The sequence below is a fragment of the Abramis brama genome (genome assembly GCF_963993115.1).
Source record: "Abramis brama genome assembly, chromosome: 10".
Lineage (NCBI taxonomy): Eukaryota > Metazoa > Chordata > Actinopteri > Cypriniformes > Leuciscidae > Abramis > Abramis brama.
The window spans coordinates 21,563,679-21,591,460 of NC_139972.1; the positions used below are offsets into that span (position 1 = coordinate 21,563,679).

At 39.1% G+C, this 27,782-nt stretch overlaps 1 protein-coding gene across 1 annotated transcript in view; it reads right to left on the minus strand.

Annotated features, from left to right (window-relative positions):
* The window catches only part of LOC311091014 (uncharacterized protein), a 114,451-nt gene that overhangs the window by 73,909 nt on the left and 12,760 nt on the right, over positions 1-27,782 (minus strand). The window contains exon 2 of the mRNA XM_084126724.1: positions 22,381-22,455. Coding sequence (XP_083982850.1) covers positions 22,381-22,455 — 75 coding nt within the window. The remainder of the gene's footprint in view (positions 1-22,380; positions 22,456-27,782) is intronic.

Consider the following 27,782-nt stretch of genomic DNA (forward strand, 5'->3'; position numbering starts at 1 on the left):
CCTGAATGTGGCCTACATGTCCTACTTATACCTCAGAGATACTGTGGAGTCAAATCTGACACTAAGTAAACAGGAACACTTTTTTATATTTAAATAAACATTTGGCAAGTCAAAGGGCTAGTTCACCAATAATAATAATAATAACTCATCATTATTTCCCCTTCATGTCGTCCCAAAACAACAATGTACCCCAATGGGGAACAGACATTTTTTCCAGTATCTTTTTGTGCAGAAAAAAAGGCAGTCATACAAGACTTGAGTGACATGAGGGGGGGAGTAAGTGACAGAATTTTCATTTTGGGGTAAAGTATTGATTTGAGAGTACAATAAACAGAATTTTTAGTATACTAATCTGTATTATATATACTATTTATATACTAATCTGTATTATAACAGAATAGTATATAATAAACTATTGATATACTATTAGATTATATTACTAATCTGTATACTAATCTGTATTATATATAGGCTACTATTTATATACTAATCTGTATTATAACAGAATAGTATATAATAAACTATTGATATACTATTAGATTATATCATTTAAAATTTTATCACAGCCATATTTTTTGGTACAAGAAAGGGCTTTTGTCAGGGTTTTCTCATTTTTATTTAAAGAACAGATACATTTTAATAACAAAATAGAATATTTATTTAATTATAAAACACATAAAATAATCATAAAACTTACCAATTTAGTATGAAATACATCTTAAAAAGAAGAAATGCCCCTAATTTACTGAATGTAACGGACCTACAAAATTTTTGTCATTTAACAGTATTTAAGTAAATATTCCACCATAAAAAAGACATAAAACATGCAGACTCAAATGAGTGAATCTGCTCATTTACATGAACTGTCAGATCAAAATGATTCATTAAAAAGATCATTTCATTTGGGAAAGCACATTTGATGCGCTAAAGCTACATGCATTATTACAATGCGTTTGGTTGTGCTACAACTACGAGCTCAACAAAAGCTTCTGAAAACAGCTGATCTACTCCCTAACAATAGTGAGGTGGAGAGATCAAGCCAACATGCACTGAACATGAGCTTACATCATGAAGAGCAACCAGGAATATTACGTGGCTCCGTTTCGTGCAGACAGGAGAAACTTATTCGACAAGCAAGAGCACAGCGCAGTAAAGTCCCACTCAGTCATTTTCACACCAGTAGCAGGTAAGGAGGAAAAAGGTAGTAGGAGTGAGTCAAAAAAGAGAGGGGAGAGGAGAAAAGAGAAATTATGAGAGGATATGAGATGAGAGATGACCAAGGCTCTGATTACCTCCGGCTGGGTGTCTCTCCAGCGCCCTGCTGAATGTGCTTAATTGGCAGGGTTGTGTGAATAGACAGCTGCCCTGGCCACTGAGCTCTGAGTGGCTGGCAGAGCCCTGCGCCCTATTCTTCTCCGCTGAATGGCTCTCTCCTCTTGCCTCTCCGGGACCAGGCCTGAGCCACCACATAAAAACCTATCTAATCACTGCAGATTATCTGCCTCTAATGGTAACCCACGAGTAGGCTTCTTTGCCTCGATGAGCCAAGAGGGAGGGAGAGAAATACAGATCAACAAATAAAGCTGATGGCTTAGCGCAGTAGGGGGTCTGGCAGTGGCGACTCTTGAAAGCCAGTTTGGAAATGAATCCATGTATCCGACTCCCAGAGATCAGGGCAAAGTGTAAAAGAGCTACAGGCACACAGGGAACAATTAAACGGCAGCTAGACTAAAAAAAAAAAGACATTTTTGAAACAGATTATGCATAATGTTTATGCACTGACAGACGAGAGTAGATTTTTGGTGTCATAGTTAATTACAAGAGAAAAATTACAGCACTGCATGATAGGGAAACATCAATCATCGATTTCACACAAAAAAAACAACATTTGCAGAGACAACTTTAATCTATCGCACACTTCACAGACGTGCACACACATCCATAAACAAGCAGAGCGGCGGCTGGGATCTCAGTATTGTCATTCATCCTCTCTAATGCCTGGCCCAGGGTCTCGTCTCAGGGCAGGGGAGAAGGCAGCACTCTTTACCTCCCGGGGTTTCCATTATTTCTCCACCATTCTCTAAAATGGAGGTCATATCAGGTGCCATTTTCACAACCTGCTTCTCCAGATGCACCATTTTCTCCCAAAATGACACACATTATGCTTTAACGGAGAAGCAAATCTGAAAACGCAGCTCGCACCCTCCACTGGGACTCGAAAGGCAAAAAATACAAACAATAAAATACAGAAACCATCACGATATACACAAATTGTTTCCCTTCCGCACGATATAACCCATAAAGTGAGGGAATTTTCCAAAGTGGCGGCACCCTGTCGACAAAGGCCTCACCTACACAAAAGAGGATTCCAGTCTATCACCTTTATCGCTTTAAGATTTACGTCTTAGAGACAGAAAAAGATTTTCTTATTGGGGTTAATTAGACATCATTCATCTTTATTGATTGGATTTTATTTACACCAGGCCACATCAATGACATATATGTGTCTTTGAAAAACGGATATAAATCTGATCTACTATTCTCAGAATTTGGGCTGCACTGATACTACAATTCTGTCTGATACCATAGCTGTTGTTATGGCCAATAAATGATAAATTACTTATATTCAAATTCTACAATATTTTGTCGGAATAAATCACACACAAAAAAAACCCACTAAAAACTAAAAATAATCATTTTAAATGCTACATGTGATTTTAGGCATCACAGCATTATAATGGTATAAAAAACGTACATTTACAAGATTACCTTTAACAGTGTTATTAGTGTTTTAAAGATTCACTTTAGCGTTAGATAACGGCAAAGGGAATCCAAACATATGGGAACTTAGAAACGCAATTAAACATTCAATATTTCATAGAGTTACATCATGCATGCATCGCAAACTGCATCCTGATCAGGCTGCTATCCTGTTTCTATTATATGTTTTAGAAGGCATTTACATTTTTTTAAATGGTCTGTTAGCTATTTGATCAGTAAAACAGATGAAGTGACCTTTGTAAATAAGCGCCTTTTCAGCTTTATATTTCCAAAACATTCAGAGAGCAACAAGTCTAATTTCATGTGCACAGCCAGCCATGCGTCACAAGCGTTCAACTAAACATTCTTTAAAAAAGTTAATATTATCTTGAATATGATAAGCACAATCAAATTACAAAAAGCTTGTTTAAAAAAATAAAATGCTAAGATAGAGCATAAGGCTAATGGTGGTTTTCTCACCCGCAGCCACATTCACGCTAACCATGCTGCGAGTCTCGCTACAGCGCTACGTTCCAACATCATGACCATAAAAACAAATGTCCTGATGAGACAGAATGATCGAAACCCATCAAGCGCGTCATAGTTCTTCATATTCCTGGACTTTCCTTTATTGCCAAGTTAACAGCAACCTGCCAGCAGTGAGTCCCTCCTGCTCAAAACAGCAGCAGATGCCAGTCTCAGCTGCTCAGTAGCTGGTCAGGGAACTGTGGTTTGGTGGAATACCTGTCTTTGAAAGCAAAACAAAACCAACATCTGTTTATTGCCATGTGCAGAGCACAGCTATGGTAGCAATAGAGTAAAAAAAACAACAATGCAAAGCAGTTGTGTCGTGACGCTCCCTCTTCCAGCCATCTGGATAATTGATCGTTTGATATCATAAAAAGAAGGCGAATGTCTCGTAATAGCCTGCTTCTTAAAAAGTCGTTCATCGGTTTACTCCTTCCCTGGCTCGCTTTTTATTCACGTGCATTCCCAGGACCTGTCATGATGATTATGAAAGACACATTACGAGGGGGATTATGCATCATTTGCGGTGGGAGATGATCAATGGCTTGCTTTAATCTGCTATCATGGCTTCATTTACGAGAAGCACTAAGAGCTACCTCAGAGGAGCCAGCAGGTGACTACACCGCAGCCATACCCTTGGTATGTCCGTGACAAACACGCTCACACGCGTGTCGATCAGAAGATGTAGAGTCATGCAACCGGGTCACCTGCGACGTATGAGCTCTGAATCATTTACTGTCACCTCAACGACATTTCCAGTCATACAACGGGCGTCATTGTCTACAGGAAAGGTCTGATTGCTCCACGCTATCTCTCTGATAGCTTTCTCACCTTCTCCCCCTGCATTATGTAGATAACCTGTGACGATATATATTGCGTAGGGGTCACCCAGAGGTTGCAATCACACACTGTGACAGAGATAACCAATCCCGGCACGTCAGCAGTAGGGGGGGTTGGGGGGGGGGGGGGGGTGTAGAAGGCCCCCCTGTAAGGTGTCCTCAGCGTGCCTGTTAGACAATCGTGTCAACCAGGGGGTGGTATAGCCGTGCTTGAGAAGGGACCGGGAAGAGGCCTTTGATCACAGGCAAAGGAGATTAAGGAGGAAGGGGAAATACAAGCCAAATTTACACACAAACACAGATAATAAGCATAAATTAAATTAGACTTATTGACAGTAGAAAAATATTTGGTGAATACACATACACACACACACACACAAACACATTATATATATATATATATATATATATATATAAATAAATAAATAAATATATATATGTGTGTGTGTGTGTGTGTGTGTACACATATATGCATCTATATATAATATATATATGTGTGTGTGTGTGTGTGTGTGTACACATATGCATCTATATATATAATATATATATATATATATATATATACACACATGTATGTATATATATATATATATATATATATATATATATATATATATATATATATATATATATATATATATTACATAAACAGACTACTATGTTAGATGTAATTAATCACGATCAATCGATCTGACAGCACTAATATATATATATATTCATTAATAAAGTTCATTAAAGTCGTCCTAAGACAAGAATGGGTATTGTTCAAAATTCATGTATAACTTTGATGAAAGGTTTTGGTCCACTTTGACATATATCACCTCCGACCATAGAAGCTCAAGGACAACAGAAGAGACTGTGATTCCAGATACTGTTTTTACCATGAGAAGTAAATTAGAGTAGCTTATATGCAACTACAACCAATTATGTGTAACTGAATACTCAATTATGAGTATTTTACTACAATAACAAAGTGAGTTTCCCAACACTGACTGAAAACTGCTCTAGCTGAGCTCTAACATATGCAAAAAAGCATGACTGAGTGGATAGAATGAAGAGTTCTTTTGAGACAAGCCCAAGAGACACCTGGACACCGGGAACACAAGGTAGCGAGAGCCACAGGGAGTGCAATCTGATCCAGCGGTTTCAATAAACACCCCAGATTCACAGGGAGCATCAGGAGACCCAATTACTTGCAGGAGCTCTAAATGACTGCGTGTGCGGCTGGAACATGGTGAGAGGAAGTAAGATGTGTGAGATTAAGGAAAGACTAAGAGAACTGTGTCAGCAACTTCGTCGCACTCTCATTTCTGCCCAGGGTTCGGAGAAAGAAACAGGAGCAGCGTGGCGGATAACAGCAGGTGGTGTTTAATAAGGGACTGACAGTGACTGTATACTGAAGAAATGTACCTGTTAATCTGCCTGAAGTCTGAGGGGAATTGCTGGGATGAAGTAGGTTTTCTGTCTGAATGAAAGATCGTTCCAGATTCCACTTGAATCTTCTGTCCTAGCTTTACAAACTCAGGTTTGAACCCGAGACTCCCAAGCCTGCCTCTAGCATTCAAATGAGTCTGTTCTCTGGCGAATGGAGGATGTCTTAATCATCAGAGGCAGACTGGACAAGAAGGGCAGGCGATCCCTGCATGCTGTGTACTTTGCTGCCCCTTGTGGCCAAAGATGGCACATCAGTCTTGTTGACAACCTGTTCAGGGCTGCTGTCAAGGTTTTTCCAGGGGAACATTTAGACTTTCTCTCCGTTTAAACCAGAGCAGGGGCCTCTTATTACTTTCCCGATAATTACATTCATTTGCAAAACAGCGAGACAATGGCATGGAAAGGACACAGTGCTGCTGGCGAGGAGGAGGGGGTGAAAATTGACAGCGGTAAAGGGCACGCTCAAGTGCAGTAGGGGAGGAAGTGAGGAGAAAGGGGAAAGTTAAGAGAAAGAAAGATATTTGAGTCTCTAACTTTGATATGCTTGAATATTGGTCTAACACATATCAACTTTCTTGTACGTAAAAAGGCTTTTATTGCTTCTTTTATGCTGGCCAATATAGTCACCTTTGACTAGCGATGCGGATAAACCATTCAAAAACAAAAGTTTTCATGAATTTTCACAAGTTTTAATTTATTCAGTGAGTGAACATTTCTGATAACATAGGGGACTGATATGACAGAAAACCTAAATAATTTTAAAGGAAAATAAATGAATATTACTATATATAGTATTAAGTAGTATTGATTTACTATAGTAGCCTATATACACACTACATCTGAATTAAATAATACCTTTATCCATAAAAGGGCACTGAATGACTCTCACTCTTCAACAAAGAAAAGAAAAAAAGAATGTACCATCTTTGGGTACATACCAACTGCAAAATAAGGGGTCTACTAGGCTACTAAGCTCTGACATATGATGAACTCTTCGAAACACTGGTTCACCCATTTGAATACATCCATCCAACCTGAGGTGAAGCTATAATGAGGAGGGAATATGAAGGCCTAATCCAGAATTGGAGAGGAGAGAGCGTGTGGTGGATTTACAGTGCTGGAGAGCACACAGATCGCCTTGTAATTAGGAAGAGAATTTGTCATGCTCTTCGGCAAGGCACACGGATGAGAGCTGCTGAATAGCAATCTTGCCAATGTTTACCCAGAGAGGGGCGGCCGGTGCTGCCGCACGGCGCTGTAGCCACACCGAGATTAATATTTGATGCAGAGCGAGGGAATGTGTGCTTGGTTCGTGTTTATTTAGGATATTGTGAAAATATGGGGAAATTTGCAATTTTATTGGCTTTTCTGCACATCACTCTGGGTGGAGGGAAGGAGGCGGGGCTACAGAGTGGAGTGTTGACCTTTGACCTCTGTACAGATCCTCATTGGGGCATAAAGGTGCACAGATATTCGGCTAAGCTCAGCTACAATCACATTGCCACCTCCCAAAGTGCTCTAACAGCAGGACTGACCAAGAATTTAAGCACTAGAGTTTCTCTGACACAGACTAACAGGCTTATATTCACAGTGCATGTGTGCGGTCAGCGGCTGTAAGTAAATGGCTACTAATTTCAGTACATTATATAACATTGTATTCATAAAAATAAATCAAATTTAGATTTAGATTTTGTATTCACAAAAGTATTTACAATTAGAATTTACAGAACTGGCAGAAAATTATGGTTACACTTTATTTTAAGGTGTCATTATTACAGTGGAATTATATATTTAAGTACTGAGTAATAATAAGCAACTTCATGTACTTACTATAGGGTTAGGGTAGGATTAGGGTTTGGTTGAGGGTTAGTTGCATGTAATTATGCATAATTTACTGTTATTAATATGGTAAGTACATGTAACATATGTAACAAGGACACTGTAAAATAAAGTGTTACCAAAATAATTTTTAATATCTAAATTTTGATATACATATATTTGCATTATTTTACAAAAGTTTAATATATAATACAATAACTTAAAAATAAACATTAAATATATCTAATTCTGTAAATAATACAAATATTTGACATCTTTAAAGATATGTAAAGAATAAATAAATATTCAAATATATAATATAATACAAATATGTATATAAAAAGTAATAATATAAAAGATACACATTTATTTTTTGTGAATATTACAAATATGTAAAGTCTTTCAAATTAAGTTCAATTAAATCAGCCTAGAAACACGATATTCCTACTGTGAAACAGCACTCTGGAACACATACAAGTGCATGTGAAAGCTTTTTTACATCTTAGTCAGTCATCAGCCAGCACGGCTCATTATTCTGTTTATACGGTCATTACACAAGCCCTGTTTGGCACCAAAAAGAAGAAGGAATTATCCAAAAAGCTTGTGTGTGGTTTTGCTAAGTAGCCCAAAATCTGACAGTGGTAATTCTGGTGACATCATGGCTTGAAAGATAATGCGAATCAGATAGCTAAGGTCATCACGAGAAATATGAAGATGGGACTTATTTCTAGTATGGAGTCAGTCAGTTCTAATCTTTTTTATCAGCAGGGTTACAGCAAAGTCAACTGCTGCAGATTTATGTTGCACACTCAAGAGTGAAACCCAAGAACCATACGACGCCCCTTATTTCAGTCAAGCATTTAAAAAAAGTCATTTAAAAAAAGACAAATCTTTGCATCAAAAAAGGATTCATCCAAGTGTCCTGGCCTGACTTCAGTGCTGAATGCGGGCTAGCATCGCTAACAGTCATCTCCCCAGGCTGAATGTGATTAATACTTAGTCGTACACAACTAGATCCTGGATTAATGTACACATCTTCCAGCAGAGGCATCTCATAGGGAGCCACATAGAGAGAGACAGAGCGTGCCGGCACTACAGAAATCATCTTCTGAACCGTGGGTACGTTTGGGTCAATGACATTTTCAACCAGCTCGCTACAGTAAGAACATCCCTCGCTTCAAATAAATAGACGCTGCAGACAGGGAGACAGAAATGCTAAGAAACCAAACTTCAATCCAAATCACACTGAGATAAAAAAAACACACACACATATGCATCTCGCACAGCTGTTATTAGTATTCCAGAAACACAGGGGAGGACCGACAGCAGTCATGTATTTTTTTTTCTTTTTTGCAAATATGCATATAATTTATTGTGGGGAACACAATTTACATGGGTAGTCAATGCCTGTTTTATAGCCTCACAAATAGATGTATGAACTGAAGCATATAATGGCTGAAACCAGCAGGTGCAAATACATTCTAAATCTTCCAAATGTGCAGCAGGAAAAATGTAACCAAGGTATATAAAACAGATTAATTCTTGCATGTTATGTATTGGTTTTTGATTTACAAATCTAATCCGAAGGAAATTCGCAGGCAAACATGACCAGGGTTTGTAAAATGCCATGGAGCCTGAGGGGTGGTGGGTGGACGGCTGTCTCTCGTGCAGACGTCTCTCGTGTGGCAATCGTGTGTAGATTTGAGATGGTAATTTAGAGGCGATATTAGACAGAGAGGGAACAAGGATAGTTAAACGGGCAATGAAAACCTCTGAAATGACGCCTTTTATCCTGGAGCGTGATGGAACTGGTCTTCGTCAAGTGTTTTCTGAAACCACGTTCCCGCGTTGTGCACTCGAGGCAAATGCGCGCTTAGACTTTGCACGCATTTACAGCCTGGAGAGGGGGATGACAGCCGCCTGTCTTTCAGCACTTTATCTTCAAACCACAATAGAGGTGACACAAAGGGTTATGGCCGCCTGACAATGACCTCGGCCCAATTCCCTCCTGATAAATTTGAGATAAAAGAGCCCTAAACCTTTTCCGTTAACTACTGTGGTGAAGACAGTTATCCCCAAGTGCACAGAGATTTCCAGTGAGACTCAATTAATCCCAGAGCGATGTTGATATGTGTGGCAACCAGAGTTTTGAACCAGGATATTGTTAACGCATTAGCCGTTAAAGGTTTACAACGCACATATAAAAACACACCAAAATGAGATTGTGACATAAATCAGCTCATTCATCGTTCAGGTCCATGAATAGAGGGAGAACCTGTCTGTGGAAGAAGCAGCAATGCGTTAATGGACAGCTTAATGGTCAATAACCGGCGATAGGGTATAACCTCCGTAAGAGCTAGTATGCTAATTGTACATTTGGGAACAGCTTTTAAAATGAATCACCGACAACAAAAAAAGAGGTCGAGCAGTGCTGGTATGGGGAGAATTGAGGTCATCGCATGTCTACATGTCCCATAAAGCAGGGCTTCTCACAAAGGCTCAAAGGTGTCAATATGGGTCACGGGCAGAATGCTAAGTTCCCCTGGGAAGAAAAAAAACAAACAGGAGAAATATGTCCACGTGAGTTGGAGAGAATCCAGTCACGCTGGACACCCGCGTGTCCTGACCAGAGGAAAACTGTCCCCCCACCCCTCTACTTGGTTTCCCCCAAGGTTATCTCCATTTCTGTCACCTGGTGGAGTTTGAGTTCCTTTCCTTGACACTGTTGCTTTTGGTGTGCTTAATTGAGTACTTAAAGGTGGGGTAAGCGATGTTTGAAAGTTGGTTGGACAGACACAACCAGACACAACAACAAAACGCGTAGCCAATCAGCATTAGGGGGCTTATGATGGTGAAGGAGAGAGAAACTAAACAGAAAACACTGCATTCTCTAGAAGTCATCAACTTGCACAACTCTCACTTGCTGGCCTCTGTTACACACGCAATGCAAGAGTGGATGTCTATTTATGGTAGCAGAAGCGCAACAAAATAATGCTTCACAAAAAATAAAGTGAAGATGATTAACGAACAAAAAAATATACAGAAAAGTAATACATTGACAAACAATGACAGTCAAAACCATTGTTACTCACGTGTGGAGTTTAGCTCTCTCCAAGAGGATCAAGAGGGAGATTTGAAGAAAGACTGTAGAAAGAGAGATAGCTGAGAGACATTACAAAAGAGAAAAGTTCATGAGAATATCACTGGAAAATTAAGGGTTATGATCAGGAATGAGCTTTAGGACCCACGTTAATATTAGCAAAGCTTTCCAGCTCTGTAACTCCACACGTGAATAACATTGGTTTTGAGTGTCATTGTTTGTCAATGTATTATTTTTCTGTATATTTTTTTGTTCGTTAATCATCTTCACTTTATTTTTTGTGAAGCATTATTTTGTTGCGCTTCTGCTAATAGACATCCACTCTTGCATTGCGTGTGTAACGGAGGCCAGCAAGTGAGAATTGTGCAAGTTGATGACTGCTAGAGAATGCAGTGTTTACTGTTTAGTTTCCTTGTTAGTGCACCCGCTTCACATGCCAGCGATCGGGGTTCGAGACCAGCTTGGAGCAGGGCGGTTAGGATAGGAGGGTGAGCTTTGGAGACGGAGCAATGAAGAGAGGGGTGTGTTTGTTTGGGATGATTTCAAATATCAACAATGTTCAGCTATGACTTTGAGAAATAACATACTGCACCTTTAATATTCTGTAATATTATCAATTTGACTGCACTGACACTATTGGATGAGAACAAAACTTGAACTGAATGGAGCTGGATGATGACACCTTTGTCTTCTGCAGAGCTGCTTTATAGCAAAATCAAATTTGCTTCATAATTGATGAATTTTGCAACATCGACACTTATTGAACATTATTGAACTGAACTGAATCAACACTGAACTATATAGCTGAATTGACCTTGTTTCATAATTGATGAACTTTACTCAGTTATTGAACTGAATCAACACTGAACTGAATAATCACTATGTTTTTTTAGAGTGGATTTACAGCAGAACTAGAATTTAGCATATTTGATGAAGTTTGCATCATTGATTCTCTTATTTTCCTGTTTATTACTCCAGAGCTGCTTTGAAAAAATCTGCATTGTATAAAGCGCTATAGAAATGAATGCGACTTGACTAATGATTATTTAAGAAGTTAGCACTATGTCTTTGACAAGTGTCAACACCAGATTGTGATTAGCATTAGGGAGACCACACACACACACACACACACACACATCAAGCATGCTGAGGTGTAACATTTCCTGCACATGGGAGGAAGAGGCTGTGTGCTGAGGTGGCCAAAATACATCTGGGGTGTCGGATACTGGGCCGAGGTCAGCCAAACCAGTCGTGCTTTCTCTCCTCTACCTCACTTTTTTCTGCCTCTCACTGCCTGACTGAACAAACGCTCTTTGGGCAGACACACAGGCGATCAATATCCCAGCTCACACGTACCCGCACACACACACATACGGCATTAGCAGAGCGAATCAGTGCCGCTCCTAACCTTAAAACAATCACACGCCACCGGTCTTATTAATCTTTAACAAGGCAGTCTCTGGCACCGCCACAACGAATGACGCAAAACAAGCGAAGAGAAAAAAATACATCAAAGTACGTGCGTTAAATAATACATTCGGTTGTGATATGAAAGTGAAAATAGAACCAAAGTTATTCGTTTGCTAAGTGGCTTGTGTGGTTTCCCTCGAGTGGGTTTGAGGAATCCATTTGCTGGCAGTTTCATATCGTCATACTTATTCTAGCTCTTCTTGGTGCTTTCCAGCTTTTTAATTAAATTTCCTTTAAATTACAAGCCTTCCAATTGTATCTCAAATAGACATCAGCGTTTTCTTAAAACATTGTAAAACAGCATACTGTCTCCAAACATAAAAAGTTCACTCGGGGGTTTCTGTATGCACTTGATCAAATAAAATAAACTTTTTTTCAACAAGTGGACATTAAAAAATTTCAAATAAACTTGGACCAAAAAAAAAGGCAAAAATAAAACACTATTACATATGTTAGCAACTAACTAACTAAAACAAATAAATTAATTAATATAATGTACTCTAGAATGCACAATTCTTAAGCTTCACTTGAAGCACAACGGCCTAGTTTTAAGTGTTGAAGGAATAGACTTGGACTGAAGATTCCATAATAGGAGCAAAACAGATGATTTGTGCCCCTGACTATGGCATGGAGTGTGAGAGCAAATAGATAAATCACAGGTGAATTCTCTGTCTGGTCTTTAGTAGGTCATTGTTTTTGTCCTCAATCCATTAGGGAATAATAGGAGGTGCATTATTAGAAGGTGGGGGGTAAGAGGACCAGTGAAAAGCCCTGAGGGAGGGAAAACCACGTAATCTGGCACAGACGACCATCTACAAAATGAAAACAAATGGGGTGTCATCCCCAGGAGGAAATATATCCCTTTCTATTTTTAGTAATCCGTTCCTTCAGACACACACAAATACACACACATACATTCATAAAACAAAAGTCCCTTTCTGCTATAAGCATAAGTTTATGGGTCATTCTCAGGTAATGGTGACATTAGTGTAAGAAAATTTTGATAAAGTGCATCATTACTGCAACTCAGTCACAGTAAGTCTGGGATTCATATACTTATAGATAAGCGTGTACAGTATATTCTGCTTGTATCACCGCGTGTCCAGTTTCTGACCTAATCAATAGGAAAAAATTATAAATTAAAAAAAGACTAAAGCTCAAGACTTAGACTTACATACAACTTTATATAAACAAAATTATAGGCAGAATTGTATTTAAAATTAAGAGACTTGCTTAAGAATATAGTTATAATATAAAATATACAAGAATATAGCACTGAATACTAGACTATAATATAGAATATGCAAGAATATAGTTGCAGTCAAAAGATAATATAGATGTTTATTTGATGCTCTTTACAACAGCTGAAACGCTGTATTAACCAATCAGAATCCAGAACCGCAAAATGACCCAGAAAGTAGATTATCTTTACATTATGTAAAATAAAAGTTAAATCTGTTAAAGTGAATTTAGGACAGACAGATTGATAGATATAAAATCTAAATAGAAAAAAGAATGACAGCTAAAAATCTAGATAGAAAGAAAGAAAAATATTGGATGGACAGATATAAACAGAATGGTAGACATGGATGGACGGATGGATGGATGGATGGATGGATGGATGGATGGATGGATGGACGGATGGACGGATGGATGGATGGATGGATGGATGGATGGATGGATGGATGGATGTGTTAAACATCTCACGATGCTTCTTCATAATGAACAAGGAGGGGGAGGGGACACATCACTTTTTTATTTATTTCCATACAAGAGCAAAAAAGCTCATCATGCAGGCCAACAATTAATGAATAGCTTAAATGTCATGATATTGGGGGTTGAAGGGAACTTGACAGGGAAGCAGAGCTAAAGCACATCATAGCTGAAATAGGACTGTCTTTCTCTCTGTAGAGCCCAGACACCCCAGGGTTCAAACTTAATTCACTATGTAAGGTACTCAATCCTCGCTCTTAACAACCTCTCTGCCAGCCTGTCCCATCTGGAGGCCACGGTGGGAGGCTCCACCCAGACGGACAACCTCCCCCCTTATTCTGCCCCTTCTCCTCAGCAGCCCAAATATTAAATTAAAAATTAGGGCCTTTTGTCGCCTTGTTAGGGGTCTGCTGAAGGATGGTAATTGAGCCTTTACCTGCTGGGTTGATCTGGGCGCATGCTGAACGGAGGGGCAGGCTTTTTAGAGACCACCCCTTCCAACCCTGACTCACTCAGAGCAATTGGTTAAAGAAGGGGTTTTCAAACTTTTGAAGCCAATACTTTATTCTTTAAAGTATATGTCGCAAGTAAGGAAATGAATACTTTTAAATATATATTTTTTAAAATCACAAAACTAAAAATTTGGTCAAATCTAGAGTTGTCAATATAACAATGGCAATTAATCTCATGACATTCAGCCAGTCTTTAGAAAGCAAAATAAAAATGTATCTAGGCAAAGTCTTAAATTTAACAGAGAAATTCTCCACTGACCACCTAGCGGCGCTTCACACTTTAAATGGTAGCCAAAAAATCTCCACCAATTAAGCCCATATTATAGCAATTTCAGATTTAAAGTGACATATGTTAGCTAATGACCCATTATAGATGTGCTGTTATAACAAGACGGCCTAATTGTTTTAACAAAACTGCTGCGCACTGCTGATACAGAACAAGATCTAAATTGAAGATACTCTCAAATTCCCAAAACACATCACAAATACCTGGAACACATCAATAGATGCATGTTTGGATATGTAAATAATGCATAAATTATCACTCCTAATGTATGTGTGAACATGGCAGGCGAGCAAGGGGGACTGGCCCTTTAAAGCGGTCGCCGGTATTCAAAGCAGGCTGATTTTACTCGGCTCCCAGATAAGAGGTTTGAAAAACAGGAGCCCAATTCCCATTATCTGCTTCCCTTATTGTCTGCATTAACCTTCCCCATGGTAACTTGTTCTTCGTAATGCTACACTTGTCTAGCCGCAACACATCAGCACGGCAAGCCAATTGTGTCATGCAAATGAATCCGGGCCCTATTGTACACCCTGTGAGAGAGCAATGGTTTATCAGGAACATGTCTGCCTGAGCAGCGCAGGATTGTCTCCTCTTACTGGCAGGCTGGGGGGCTTCTGCTTTATTTACAGCTCAATGGTCATCCTTAGAGCTCAAGACAAGCGCACACACACACACAGGCTCAAAGATAATGCATACTTCTGCTGTCCAATTTGGTCATTTTCTTTTTTAATTGTTACTGTGCTGTGGCTTCTGTGGGAAGGGGGGGACACACGGTTTTGTTTTTCTCCTTTCATGGTTCTTTTTTTTAAACTCTGGTGTAACTGTTGAAAAGCTTTTCAAAAAAGACAGCTCCATGCATTTCAGAAATGTCTCTAATCCGCCAGCACTGTCGACAGAGATTGTGTGCATGTGTGTGTGTGTGTCGTACAGAACAGCTCCACCAAACTTAACCTTTTCCCCTCCGCTGCCAATGCCTCAGGTGCAACACTTCTCTCAAAAATAAAATAGTATTTATAAATAATATTTTAAAAATATATATAAATACTATGTGCACAAATATGAACTTTTTCATTGGGGTTGGGAAGAAGTAGTGAAATTCAGACTGGCACTTGCCTGCTTCTGAGCCCAATGAAAAGTCAAAAAGTGGATTTTTAATGCAAATTATATACTTTACTTAAAATGCATGTGCCTTTGTAATCTTTAATCAAATCAACTTCCCCTCCCTCTTCTCAATGACATCCCTTCTCTGATGACGTGTTTACTGGCATGATGAGGGCGGGATAACCTGTCACTCCAACGCGTTCGTTGCAATTCGTACGAGTGAGTAGGAGGTGGCTAATTGTGAATAGAATTCACTCGTACGATTTGTCTAAACCCCAGTGATGGGTACAGTAGGTTTAGGGGCCGGGTCAGGGGTAGGTCATTCGTATGACTTCATACGAATTGGGCAACTCGTAAAATATGTACGATTTAGCAAAAATCATACAAATTCATACGAATTAGTCACCTCGTAAAATACGTACGAATTGCCATGAGATCGGGTTGGTCACTCACATGCACAGCAATAGCAATATAACATAATACATGTAAGTTAATATTTTTTACTATGGCCACTGCAAATATTATTTCAAAGTGGTCATTAAATGAGTCAGAACGGTGCCATCGCTGCCCCCTTTTTCTCACAAAAAAATAAATAAATAAATGTATTGTGCTGTAGAAGATCTATGTGATGCTATGACGAATATTGCCCTTGTGTCCTTTATACCTCTCACAGACGTCCTGAGGGATATGCAGATATTAAACAGCCAACACAAGCAAACAAGAACATGCATAATAAGACTCATAAACTTCTATTCTCATGCCGGATGAAGGCTGCGTGTAGAAAACGGCCTTAGCGGCATCTCCTCTGAAAGCCACGCAAACATAAGCTTTTGTTTGTTTGTGTTTGCATCTCTGTGTGCATCCACGTCTCATATTCCATGCGTTACATCCATGCGTCTCGGTCCCTCCTGCTCACCCTACTACAACAACCATCCTCTCCCCTCATTCATTTCAGTTCTCCTCCCATTTTTATTCGTCTTTTTTTTATTTAATTTATGCTCAGCATACTAAGCACTCAATACTGGCAATGTCTGCAGTGGCTGAGATAGCTGTTAATGAGAAGAGGTCCCCCTTTATCTTCTTTATTCTGCCACTATTATCTGCATGCAGTCTATAAGCGCGCAGTTACCTTACTGGCCGATAACACCCAAGAGGCAAACGCTGCTGATGAGCTTTCTATACAGTGGAGCTCGCACAATACCTCTATCGGAGGAGCAGACCTCAGGAAAAAAGGGAAGGGGAGAGGGTAGAGCAAAGAGAGAGACAGAAAAAACCCTAAACCCATGTGACAGACAAGCAGGGCCGGCTCATGCTGAATATCCAGTGAATTTACAACCCGGGCCCCCTTGAAACACGGCTTCTCGCACGCCTGATTCTCTCCCAGCTGCTGCAGTTTCTTATCTCCCCTCTTCCTCTTCTGCCTCAGAGATAACAGTAATTCTTCTCTATGCTGTATTTTCAACCCTCCGGACCCCCAATCCCAGCCCCCCATGCTCCCGACCCCCCCAACGCCGCCACAATCAACTTACACCAATCTCACTCCTCAACCAAACCCCGTCAAACACAGACGCACGTACGAGCAGGCACTCGCACACCAGCAGAGAAACCTCAGTGCGGGATGCAGCAAACGTCTTTCTGCTCAGTCTAGATAAAGGGTTAAAGACTACAGTCGCCCTGCCGCTTTGTGAGATGAGGGGAACGTAAAAAAAGAAAGAAGGGATGGAAAAAAAGGGGGATGAAGAAATCAAGTATTCAAGTAGAGATTTTTTTATCAGTTGTACGCCATATAAAACAGTCATTTTTGCCTCTTTCACTTACTTTTTTCATGAATGTGGCTGCAGCCTGGAGTGTTGAAGCTAGATAAAAGAATTAGCGGTTGCACAGAGGGGCCGGGGCGCTAAGTACAGCCACGAATTAGAATGTCTATCTCTGTCGCTCTTGGCTCATCCTCTCTAGCCAGCCTGGCTCCGAGCTCGTAAACAATTTAATCTTTTCACTACAGTTTGGGGGGAAAAAGGAGAATGCGGAGAAGAAGGCGAAAAAAAAAAACAAGACGTGGACATTACTTCTCTGCTCTCTGTTTCTCTCTCTTACCTCTTCCTCTCAGTGGCTTCTGCTTTAAACAAGAAAACTGACGCAAACATTTGTAAGGCGCTTGAAGATTGAATCTTATTTCTTTTTTTCGTCCCCGTCGTCTTCTCTCCGGCTCTCCCTCCCTCCCTCTCGTTCTCATCCAGTGTCCTGAAATTTAAGATGTAGTGCTGCTTCAGCTCTGGGGCCCATTTTAGAGATGTAATGTAATTCATAGCCTATCATATACCAGGAGCCACTCACAGACAGGCTGTTCTGTGGCTCCCTCAGTGCAAGTTTCGCTGCAATGAGAGCACAGGCTCCTATATATCTCAAACCATAATAACCATCTATGAAACGCCAAACTTCTGTAGTCCATTCAGGTCACCTGATGGTGTCATTTTCTCACTTTAAAGCTGTAACGTACAAGGTAAATATGTGGTAGTTGACGTAGTTGACCAAGAGGTGAGGAATTTTTGGCGACACCATAACAACAACCACTTCCACTTCCTAGAAAGACAAGCTACTACCCTGGAAAAAAATTCTAAATAAAAAAAATAATGAAATTAAAATAGAATTTTTTTTATTTATTTTTTACATTTGAATAAATAAATACGCACTTTCTCTCTCACTTTATCTAAGAAAGATATTAATAAATGTGGTCCAGATGATAAGTTTAACAAAAAACGCCATTTGCTGTCATTGTATGGTGAAATTTAAATACCTCAAAAGCTCAAAAAGTTATGAGCAAATAAACTTATTCGAATTTGAAAGAAACTTTCCAAGTATACCTGCTGCGGTATGTATATATATATATATATATATATATATATATATATATATATATATATATATATATATATATATATATATATATATATATATATATATATTAATATTTAATGAAATCATAGAAATCGGTGTCCTATTGAGTATGACAATGTCCGTGTCCATCCACATATTTTCATCTCATATGAAAAAAAAGATTATCAGAGTCAACCAATTAACTGTACCTTAGAAAAAACATATATAAATGAATGAAGACATATGTATAGAGGTATATGCCGATTTGAGCTGAATGAATGGTCACCTAAATGGAAGAAGATTAAATTGATCCAAAGCCCATTTAGTATGTCCCAAAGTCATTTATAGTCTAAAGGATCCATTACCTCATGTCATTTCCATAACCATGATAAAACCATCTTGATTAGGTGATGAAAAAAAACAGCATCTTTAGATCCTTCCACACAACAGGCTACAGGACAAAAGACCAGGCAGGACCACTGAAAGCACTATATGGTCTTTCAGAGGTGAGTCAGGGGAGGTCAGCCTCTCCCAGCAGGCTCTGGCCTAGACATGGTCATGGGGGCATGAGGGCAGGATAAAGTGGCAGATTGAGGGGAAGAACAGCACTAAAGCTGGCAGAGCTTCCACACCATTGTCCAACTTATATCATCTCACTCCATTCCACAATCAAACCACCTCCTGCGCCCTAGGCAAATCAGTAATGTTTCCTTCCTTGTCTGTTTTCCTGCTTTATTTTTCCTTTTCATCTCTATTTGTGCACTCCTAAAGCTGTTATTGGAGAGAGCAGGAGTATTCAGGTCAGTGATGGAAACCGCAGAGAATGCGATTTTACCTCCCCCGCTGGCTGGACATGTAGTGGATGACAATCTGGGAGGGGCAGGAGGAGATGGTGTGGGAATGAGAGGAGCAGAAAGGAACATAATGAGTTTTAACAGAGAGTAACATTGTCTAACTTGAGGATAAAAGTGCTTGTTTTCACAATGTAATTTCTAAACCACTACCCTCACCAAACAGAACTGTTTGAACAAATGTTTTTCAAACAGGTTTCCAGGCCCCTTCATCTTTCATTGGTCACACAAACAGACAGCCCCGCCCCCAAACTCGCACCATTGGTTGAGCCAGTGTTGCCGTCTTAGGCTGGTCAGATTTTCGTAAACAGTTATGATACCACCACAGAACAACATTGTTTACACTTTTTGGGAAAATCAACCAACAAATGGATAATTTACAGTTTCCTCAGCACATTACATTATGAAAGGATTTTTTTTTTGGGATTTAGGTCCTTGTATTCACTTACTGGTATTCATACAAGAAAGACGTTCCAAACCTGACTTACTTTCTTCTGTGGAGCACAAAATATGATATTTTGTAAAGTGTTTCACCTTTTTTTGTGCCAACAATGAAAGTCAATGGGGTCCAATGTTGTTTGTCTTTTGTGACCTTCTAAAAAGAAAGTCATACAGATTTAGAACAACATGAGGGATAGCAAATGATGACAGAATTTTAAACTGAGTGAGCTATGCCTTTAACAATCATTGACTGGTCATTTCAAGCTCACCCTCAAATGTCTTGAGTCAGGTAGATGTGAGTGTCCCCGAGAGGAGTCAAAGTGCGTTACAAAATGAGGCCAAATCAGGGAGCCCTTCTCGTGTGCCGCCCTGGTGCTCTGGAGGTGAGAGGTTAACCATGGTAGTGGACCGGCGGCTCATCACTGGGATAATGAAGCTGGCCTACCAGGCTGTCTGACTGTCGGGACAGGTGGCGTTAAACCTGCTAAGATCCCATCTCCAAGGTCAGCCCTTTCCACCCAATCTCACTGGTTGCTGATGAAAGCACGATTTAAGGAAAAGAGAGGACGGGGGTGGCGGGTGAGGTGGGGGCACCTCGTCGCCACAGTGGATAAGACTCAATTTGAGAAGCCTGTAGAGGGAAATGACTGTTTTTGGCCCCCATCATGTTATACAGCGAGGGCAGTTTACTGTGCTGTTTGCTAGGGGGGGTGCAATTTTACAGCCCTTTCTGCAGCGGGATTTACTGGATGTGCAGTTAATAGTTTATATAGTTGACTCGGAGCAGCAGGGATTAAAGATAGAGGGTTGTTGGGTGCAGTGGCACGGGGAAGACATTTATCCACAGCGAGCCCAGGCCTCTTACTGCACTGTCTGGCCCACTGACCTTGGGTTGGGCCGCTACTGGGACTCCACAGCCCAGTGGTTCTCATAAAGGGCTCTGCGTCTGATTGTGTAAATGTTTTGATGGTTATATAGGCCTCTTCTGCTCTCATATGTTGTAGTCTCTGATTTCTAACCCATTTTGCTGTCCTGTTTTTAGTCACACTCAACAATCGAGACACTCTTAAGGCCTTCTGGCTTTTTAAAGGAATATTGTGTGTTCAAAACTAAGATTGGCATAATGCTGCACGGCATAACGATGATTAACACAGGTTGCTTTGGTTCATTTAAAAATAAAAATAAAGTCGGGGTTAGAGTAAGGCTCTTACAATGGGGCCAATTTTTGGAGAAGCAGAAATGCAAAGCTTATCATTTTACAAAGAACTTATATTAATTATTTTGCTAAAATGATTATTGTTTAAGCTGCAAAGTTGTTTAAAGGCACAATATGTAACTTTTTTGCTTTAAAAATAGCAAAAATCACTATATCTATGTTATATATTTTTTTTAGTTGTGTACTTACATTATCCCGACTGTTTCCAACAACTTTCAAACCAGGAGAAATTTGTAATTTAATTCGAAGACACGTCCCGTTTCTTTATTTCCGTTTTGTCGCCGTCAATGTCGTCATATCCGCGTTGTCCCTGGTTTCCGCTCGTACTGCCATAGCAACCAGAGCCCTCTGATAGTAACCAAAGCGACAGATGCAGACAACTGTGTACTGTAGTTCGCAATGTCTATTTGCACGCTGTTGTTGTTTCGTTCAAACATTATGGACCATGGCAAGCAGACTTTGGATAAAAAAGATAAAAAAACTAAAACGAGAATCAATATCAGCGCTGTGTTTTCGAGATGCCTAGAGCTCCCATAGACAGTATATAAACGAGAGCTCCACATCCGAGACTTTGACCGCTTCTACATGTACTTTATTAAACAGGTGAGCACATTTACATAAAACGAATCAATGTTATATAGTTCAACAATGATAAAATGTCAGAATATGATCTGTATGTTATTCTAATGTTGATCTAGCTTACTGCTAGACGTCTCATACAGACAAACTAACACATAAATTTCAACACATTTAAATGCAGTTTAGTGTGATAGTGTAATGTTAGACCAAGTGAAACAGCGCTGCGTTACCTCACAAGTGTAATTTGTCTAATAAACTGACCTGTGAGTTGTAATTCTGCACTTGCGTGTAGTTCGGTAGAATGAAATGTCCATATTCCTTTTATATCCGTGGGACTCGCGTCGCGTGTGGAGCTGATAGCTGTCTCTTAGCAATCCCGAACTGCTTCATATCACAGTCATGATAAAAGCATCGATGTATTCACTCATCCATAAACATTATTAGATCGGTCGGCTTGACGTTGACGACAAGATCCATAATTCTTAGCAAATGTTGCGTCATCAAACTACGCCTTTGTTATTGTAAGAGGTTAGCGGTGAAAAAAATTACATACTGTACCTTTAAATAATCATTTTAGGGTTTATGAGATGCCGTGGCAACAAATTAGAAAAATTTGATATAATTTACACAGAAAAGGTTAGCAAGTGATTTTTCCCCACTAAAATGCTTTTAACATGTATATTGTTTATGTCTTGTGGTTCTGTTTCTGAAACAGTGAGTATTTTGACATTTACAAAAATGGCAGGACACTTGAACATGTATTAATTCATTAGTTTGGACTTGTTTTAGAGGAGGAACAAGAGAATTCTTTTCTTCTTTTTTTTGATGATCAACACATGTGGAGTCGATTCAGCTTACCTTGCACTGAACCCGAAATATTCCTTTAACATGAGCACTCCTGTCCTTTGATCCTGTCCCTGCTCTGCATGTGGTCTGTGACAGAGTAAAAAAACAAAACAAAGTAAGCGCTTGCTCACTAGTGATACCTCAGTGTCACTGACCCCTGGCAATGCTGTTTAACTTCACGGCTTGGCTGAAAATTAAACCGAGCCTCCCTTCCCATCTGAAGCTGGCCTGTTTGTGAGGTCTCTGTGTGCTTTTGTGCGCAAACAACCTTCTCACATCCAATCGTCATACCTTCAACATCGCCCCACCAGCTGGACCAAATGCAGGCCAGCTTTCCTGTCCTCACACACCTGCTCAGAAGCCCTCGCGTCCAGACGCACAACCGTCCCAACAGCCCAGAGCTTCACAGAGCCTCGCCACCATTGACAAGTTACAGGGACTTCTCGGTTGGACAATGAAATTCCCAGCAACATGACAAGAATGCGCCAACACAATGCTTGTTCATGGCAAGTAGCTGATGAGGTAAACAGACTACAGGAGGCACATTTGTGAGGAGAGCTGATTACAGCTCGCCAAGCTTCACGACACACTTCACACCATTGTTCCATTCTGTTTATTGAGAAGAACCTCACAATATCAAAGGAAAAGGAATATAAACAACATCTGTGCCACAGTAAATAGGAAAACATAAAACATATGTTCATCCTGGAGAGTAGCTGAGGTGTTTGTTTCTGGAGCTTGTGAGAGAAACGGACGGATTTGATCAATTGAATGGACAGTTCAAAGGAAGAAGCAGATTCTAGAGCCAGTTCTCAGGCATGCCAAACTGTAATGGAAATATTACAAGGTTAATATGTTTGGTCTTGGCAGAATAGATCTGCTACACTGCTGTTGATTATTGCTTCTGCTGTAGAGCAAGTATGGAACTTGATACTGCCAATACATTCTGTTATGAGCAAGTAAGACATGCTGCTGCTGTAGCATCAGAGGTGTCATGCCCCCTCAGATTTTTGAGACAAATAAATTTGAATGCATCTTCCAAAAGACAAAAGTTAATATTTTTGATAACTAACCCTGAAGTGTAGGTTCACACCAGTGTGATTAAAACGTTCAAATATATGTTTGTACTTTGGCTGGCGCTGAGCCAGAGACAACAGTTCAGTTCTTTCAACCATATATAATGTTTATTTTATGTTTCTGACATTTAAATACAGATAATTACCAGCAACATTTGTAAGTACTAGCAAAACATTTATAATTTGTATGCAGTGATGTCTATAGAAGCGACAATATTAATCCTTTCAAATATAAATTATTTTTATTTTATTCAAATATAATATTATTGATATCTTAGAATCTTAGAATATTGTAGGTACAAAATTACCTAGTGCCCCAAATTATGGGAATTTCTCAGTTGTGAAGCTAAAATGTCACAGCCAAGGCGATTTGTGCAGAACCATTCTCTTGGGGGTGGTTAGGGGAATCCATCTAAAATTTTACAAAATATAAATCTTTATGACTTTAACTGATCGTGATCGACCAAACTCAGCATTCGCTAGGTAATGGAGGACGTTGGTTTGAAGGACTTCAAAGAACTCTAATTCACAAAACGCGCTGCCAAACGCCGAGATAAGGTGCAGTTTGCCTTGCGGTGCCAGTGCTTCTATGCTTTAAATGTATTTGTTTATAAGCTACAGAATATGTGGGAGACTGAATCAATGCATGACTTCTTAACATTTTGGAATACCGACAGTAAATGCGTTAATAATGTATGTTCTCGCTTCGATAATTCAAAAGTATAATTGGATATGATGATTATTACAGTGAAAGCTTAAATTAAATTATATTATAAATAATAACAGTTATCTTTATTTTGGATTAGTGAAAAATATTTAAGCTTTTAACCTGAATATATTTGATTACATCAACAAAAGTTTTTTTAAGGGCTACATCAGGCAGAAATGCTCCTTGAGATAACTGCAAATACAGTATTCACATTTTACAGTGCAAGTCAACAAATACAGTGGAGTTTTGCATTCACATGAAAGTCCAAAGTCATTAAATGCCGATGAAAAATTACCTGTGCTGAGGACCTTTTATATTTTATCTTTCTCTTTTACAGTTGGTGCATTACAACTGAAGTATGGCTAGTAGAGCATGCAGGGTGTGTGTAAAGGCTCTTTTTTTTTTTTTTTTGAGGACCAGCAGAGCAAGGACAGCCCTAAACAAACAGACCTGCGGGAAGTAGGAGAGGCAGAGAGACCCAACACAAAACCACAGTGCTATCTCACAGGTAGCAACATCTAAATGGCCACATGAACCATTAAAAACGATTGACAGCTAAAGCTAAATGCAGACAAAAAAAAATTCAAGCAGTTAAATTTCTTCCAAACATATACTTACAACCAAAGTGTGTATGTGTGCATGTGAGAGAGAGAGAGAGAGAGAGAGAGAGAGAGAGAGAGAGAGAGAGAGAGAGAGAGAGAGAGAGAGAGAGAGAGAGAGAGAGAGAGAGAGAGAGAGAGAGAGAGAGAGAGAGAGAGAGAGAGAGAGAGAGAGAGAAATGTATGATTTTGAAGAGGCATAAGAGGGTGAGATTCAGAAGGTAAAACTACTCCACTCCAGTGAACAGCCCAGACTCTTGTGCAATTATAACCAATGTTCCAAAAGGAATGGGGGAGAAGAAAATTTGACCCACTTAAATACAGTCAACAAAAACTAGCTTCACTACCTTTGTGTTGTTTTGCTTTCTCCCATGCAGTCTGTCTTGCTTTTGTGAGTGAAAGAAAAGGTTAGAGAGAAATGATTGTTGTGCGATGTTTACGGTGGCCAAATAGCAGACAAAATGATGCTGTCAGGGACACATCCAGCTCGGACGAGGAGGACACAATTTAAAATTTTCACTGTTGAACACCTTTAATGACTCATAATGCAAAAGGTGTGGCTATTCCTATTAAACGTAAAGCAGAATCAATAAGAAGCATAATTGGAGTTGTTAGAGCAAATTATAACACCGCTATTATGTATCAGTGCGCTATCTCTCTGTAAACTGTTATTACAGACTTTTTTAATGTTGGGATTCAGTAGGGGGAGTGTTACATGTGATAGTTACCACTATCTGCTATAATTGTCACTGGCTTTATTGACTGCGATTTCATTCTCATCTTTTGTGTACTCTGTAATTTCCTGCACCTCAACCAATCTCAAAACATGGATTGCTCGTTTCTGTTGTTGTTTATGGATATAACGTAACAGGAGGCAGTTGTTAACCTCAACTCTGCACATTCAATGCTATGTTTCTGAGTATTGACTGATTTTGTACAAAACTGGTTGAAAGAGAGGATCCTTTCCCACTACATTTATATGTCTTCGACAGACAAATTGCTCTGTGAGCCTGACAGACCCTAATGTACTGAAGTGGTAACCCTTGTCAGCTGCTTAGACAGATAAATATGTGCCTTTGACTTCATATATGACAATGGCAGTGTCAAAGCTACAAACGGATAAACAAATAATAACTCACTAGGAAATGGTGGGGCGACAATCCCCTTTTACCATCTCTCAGAAAGATGAAATGATCCAGAAATATGGCGGTGAGCAAAGACTGGTTTAAGACAAAAGACAAATATAGTACTTAACCATGTAGAGGATGTTCTCTGTGTCTCTGTGGCCATTCAACCCCAACATCCTTATCAAGAAAATTCAGAACAGGAAAAGCCAAGAAACTGCTCCTCTAGGAAACATGTACCAAGGGTCCATACACTGCAGAATATATAAAAAAAACAAAAAAAAAACAAAGCAAACACCACAACTGATATAACAGCCAATGAAACAAACAGTCTGACTGGATTTTTACATATTTTAAGTCTAGAAATAAGACACCGAAAAAATAGGGTTCTTCAGTAGTGCAAAACTATATATATATATATATATATATATATATATATATATATATATATATATATATATAAAAACACACACACACACACAATAGATAGAACGATAGATACAATGAAAGAACGACAGAACGATAGATAAAACGAAAGAACAATAGAACGATGGATAAAATGAAAGAACGATAGATAAAACGAAAGAACGATAGATAAAATGACAGAACGATAGAACAATAGATAAAACAAAAGAACGATAGAACAATAGATAAAACGAAAGAACGATAGATAGAATGATAGATAGAACGATAGAACGATAGTTAGAACAATAGAACAATAGATAGATAGAACGATAGATAGAACGATAGATAGAACGATAGAACGATAGATAGAACGATAGAACGATAGATAGATAGATAGAACGATAGATAGAATGATAGAACGATAGATAGAACGATAGAACGATAGATAGAACGATAGATAGAATGATAGATAGAACGATAGATAGATAGATAGATAGATAGATAGATAGAACGATAGATAGAATGATAGATAGATAGATAGATAGAACGATAGATAGAATGATAGATAGAACGATAGATAGATAGATAGATAGATAGATAGAACGATAGATAGAACGATAGATAGAACGATAGATAGATAGATAGATAGATAGATAGATAGATAGATAGATAGATAGATAGATAGATAGATAGATAGATAGATAGATAGATAGATAGATAGATAGATAGATAGATCCTCATCTGATTTATCATATATTGATCATAAAATAAATAAATAAATAAATAAAATCTTTTGTAGTGCAAAAATATATTTGGTCCATTTGGTCATATGATCATATATTGATTAACAAAATTTTTGTATATTTGGTTTGGTCCATATGAGACATCATCTGATTGAAGGAATATAAGAACATAAAAAATTCTAAATAAAACTATCAGTTACTTGAAAACCCTGGTCGTTCAGATAAAATAAAATAAATACAAAATAACTGAACCTGTATTTAAGCACTCTTAGCAAAACACCAAGCCCGCATGAGCATGGACAATCAGCTGAGCATGTCTTGGAAATCATGTGCTCGGCAGTCGACGGGCAGCTGTGGGGGCCTCTAGGGGAGACAGTGATTGGGGAAATATGTGATGACAGGAATATCAAATATTGTCAAACTAATTAACTTCTTAAGATCAGGTAAAATCTCAATTCTTCGCTGTGGAAAAGGGATAGCATGCAGAATGGGATTACCGCTTTGCACGCTGATGAGATGAAATTGAATGGTCCTGGGGCAGCATGACATGTTCCGTAAGGAGATGTATTTTCACATTAAGCAGATAACAGTGACTGTGTCCTAGATTACCTACAATATGCCTGCAACAGGGGGAGAGTAATGTACATCTGTAATGGAGGCTAATTGTGTTGTGTGGCACCCTGTCTCTGTTCATTTAAAAATGCTTTGATAAGAAAAGACAATGAGCCCAGGAGCCTTTCAGACAATAAAGGAAGAGT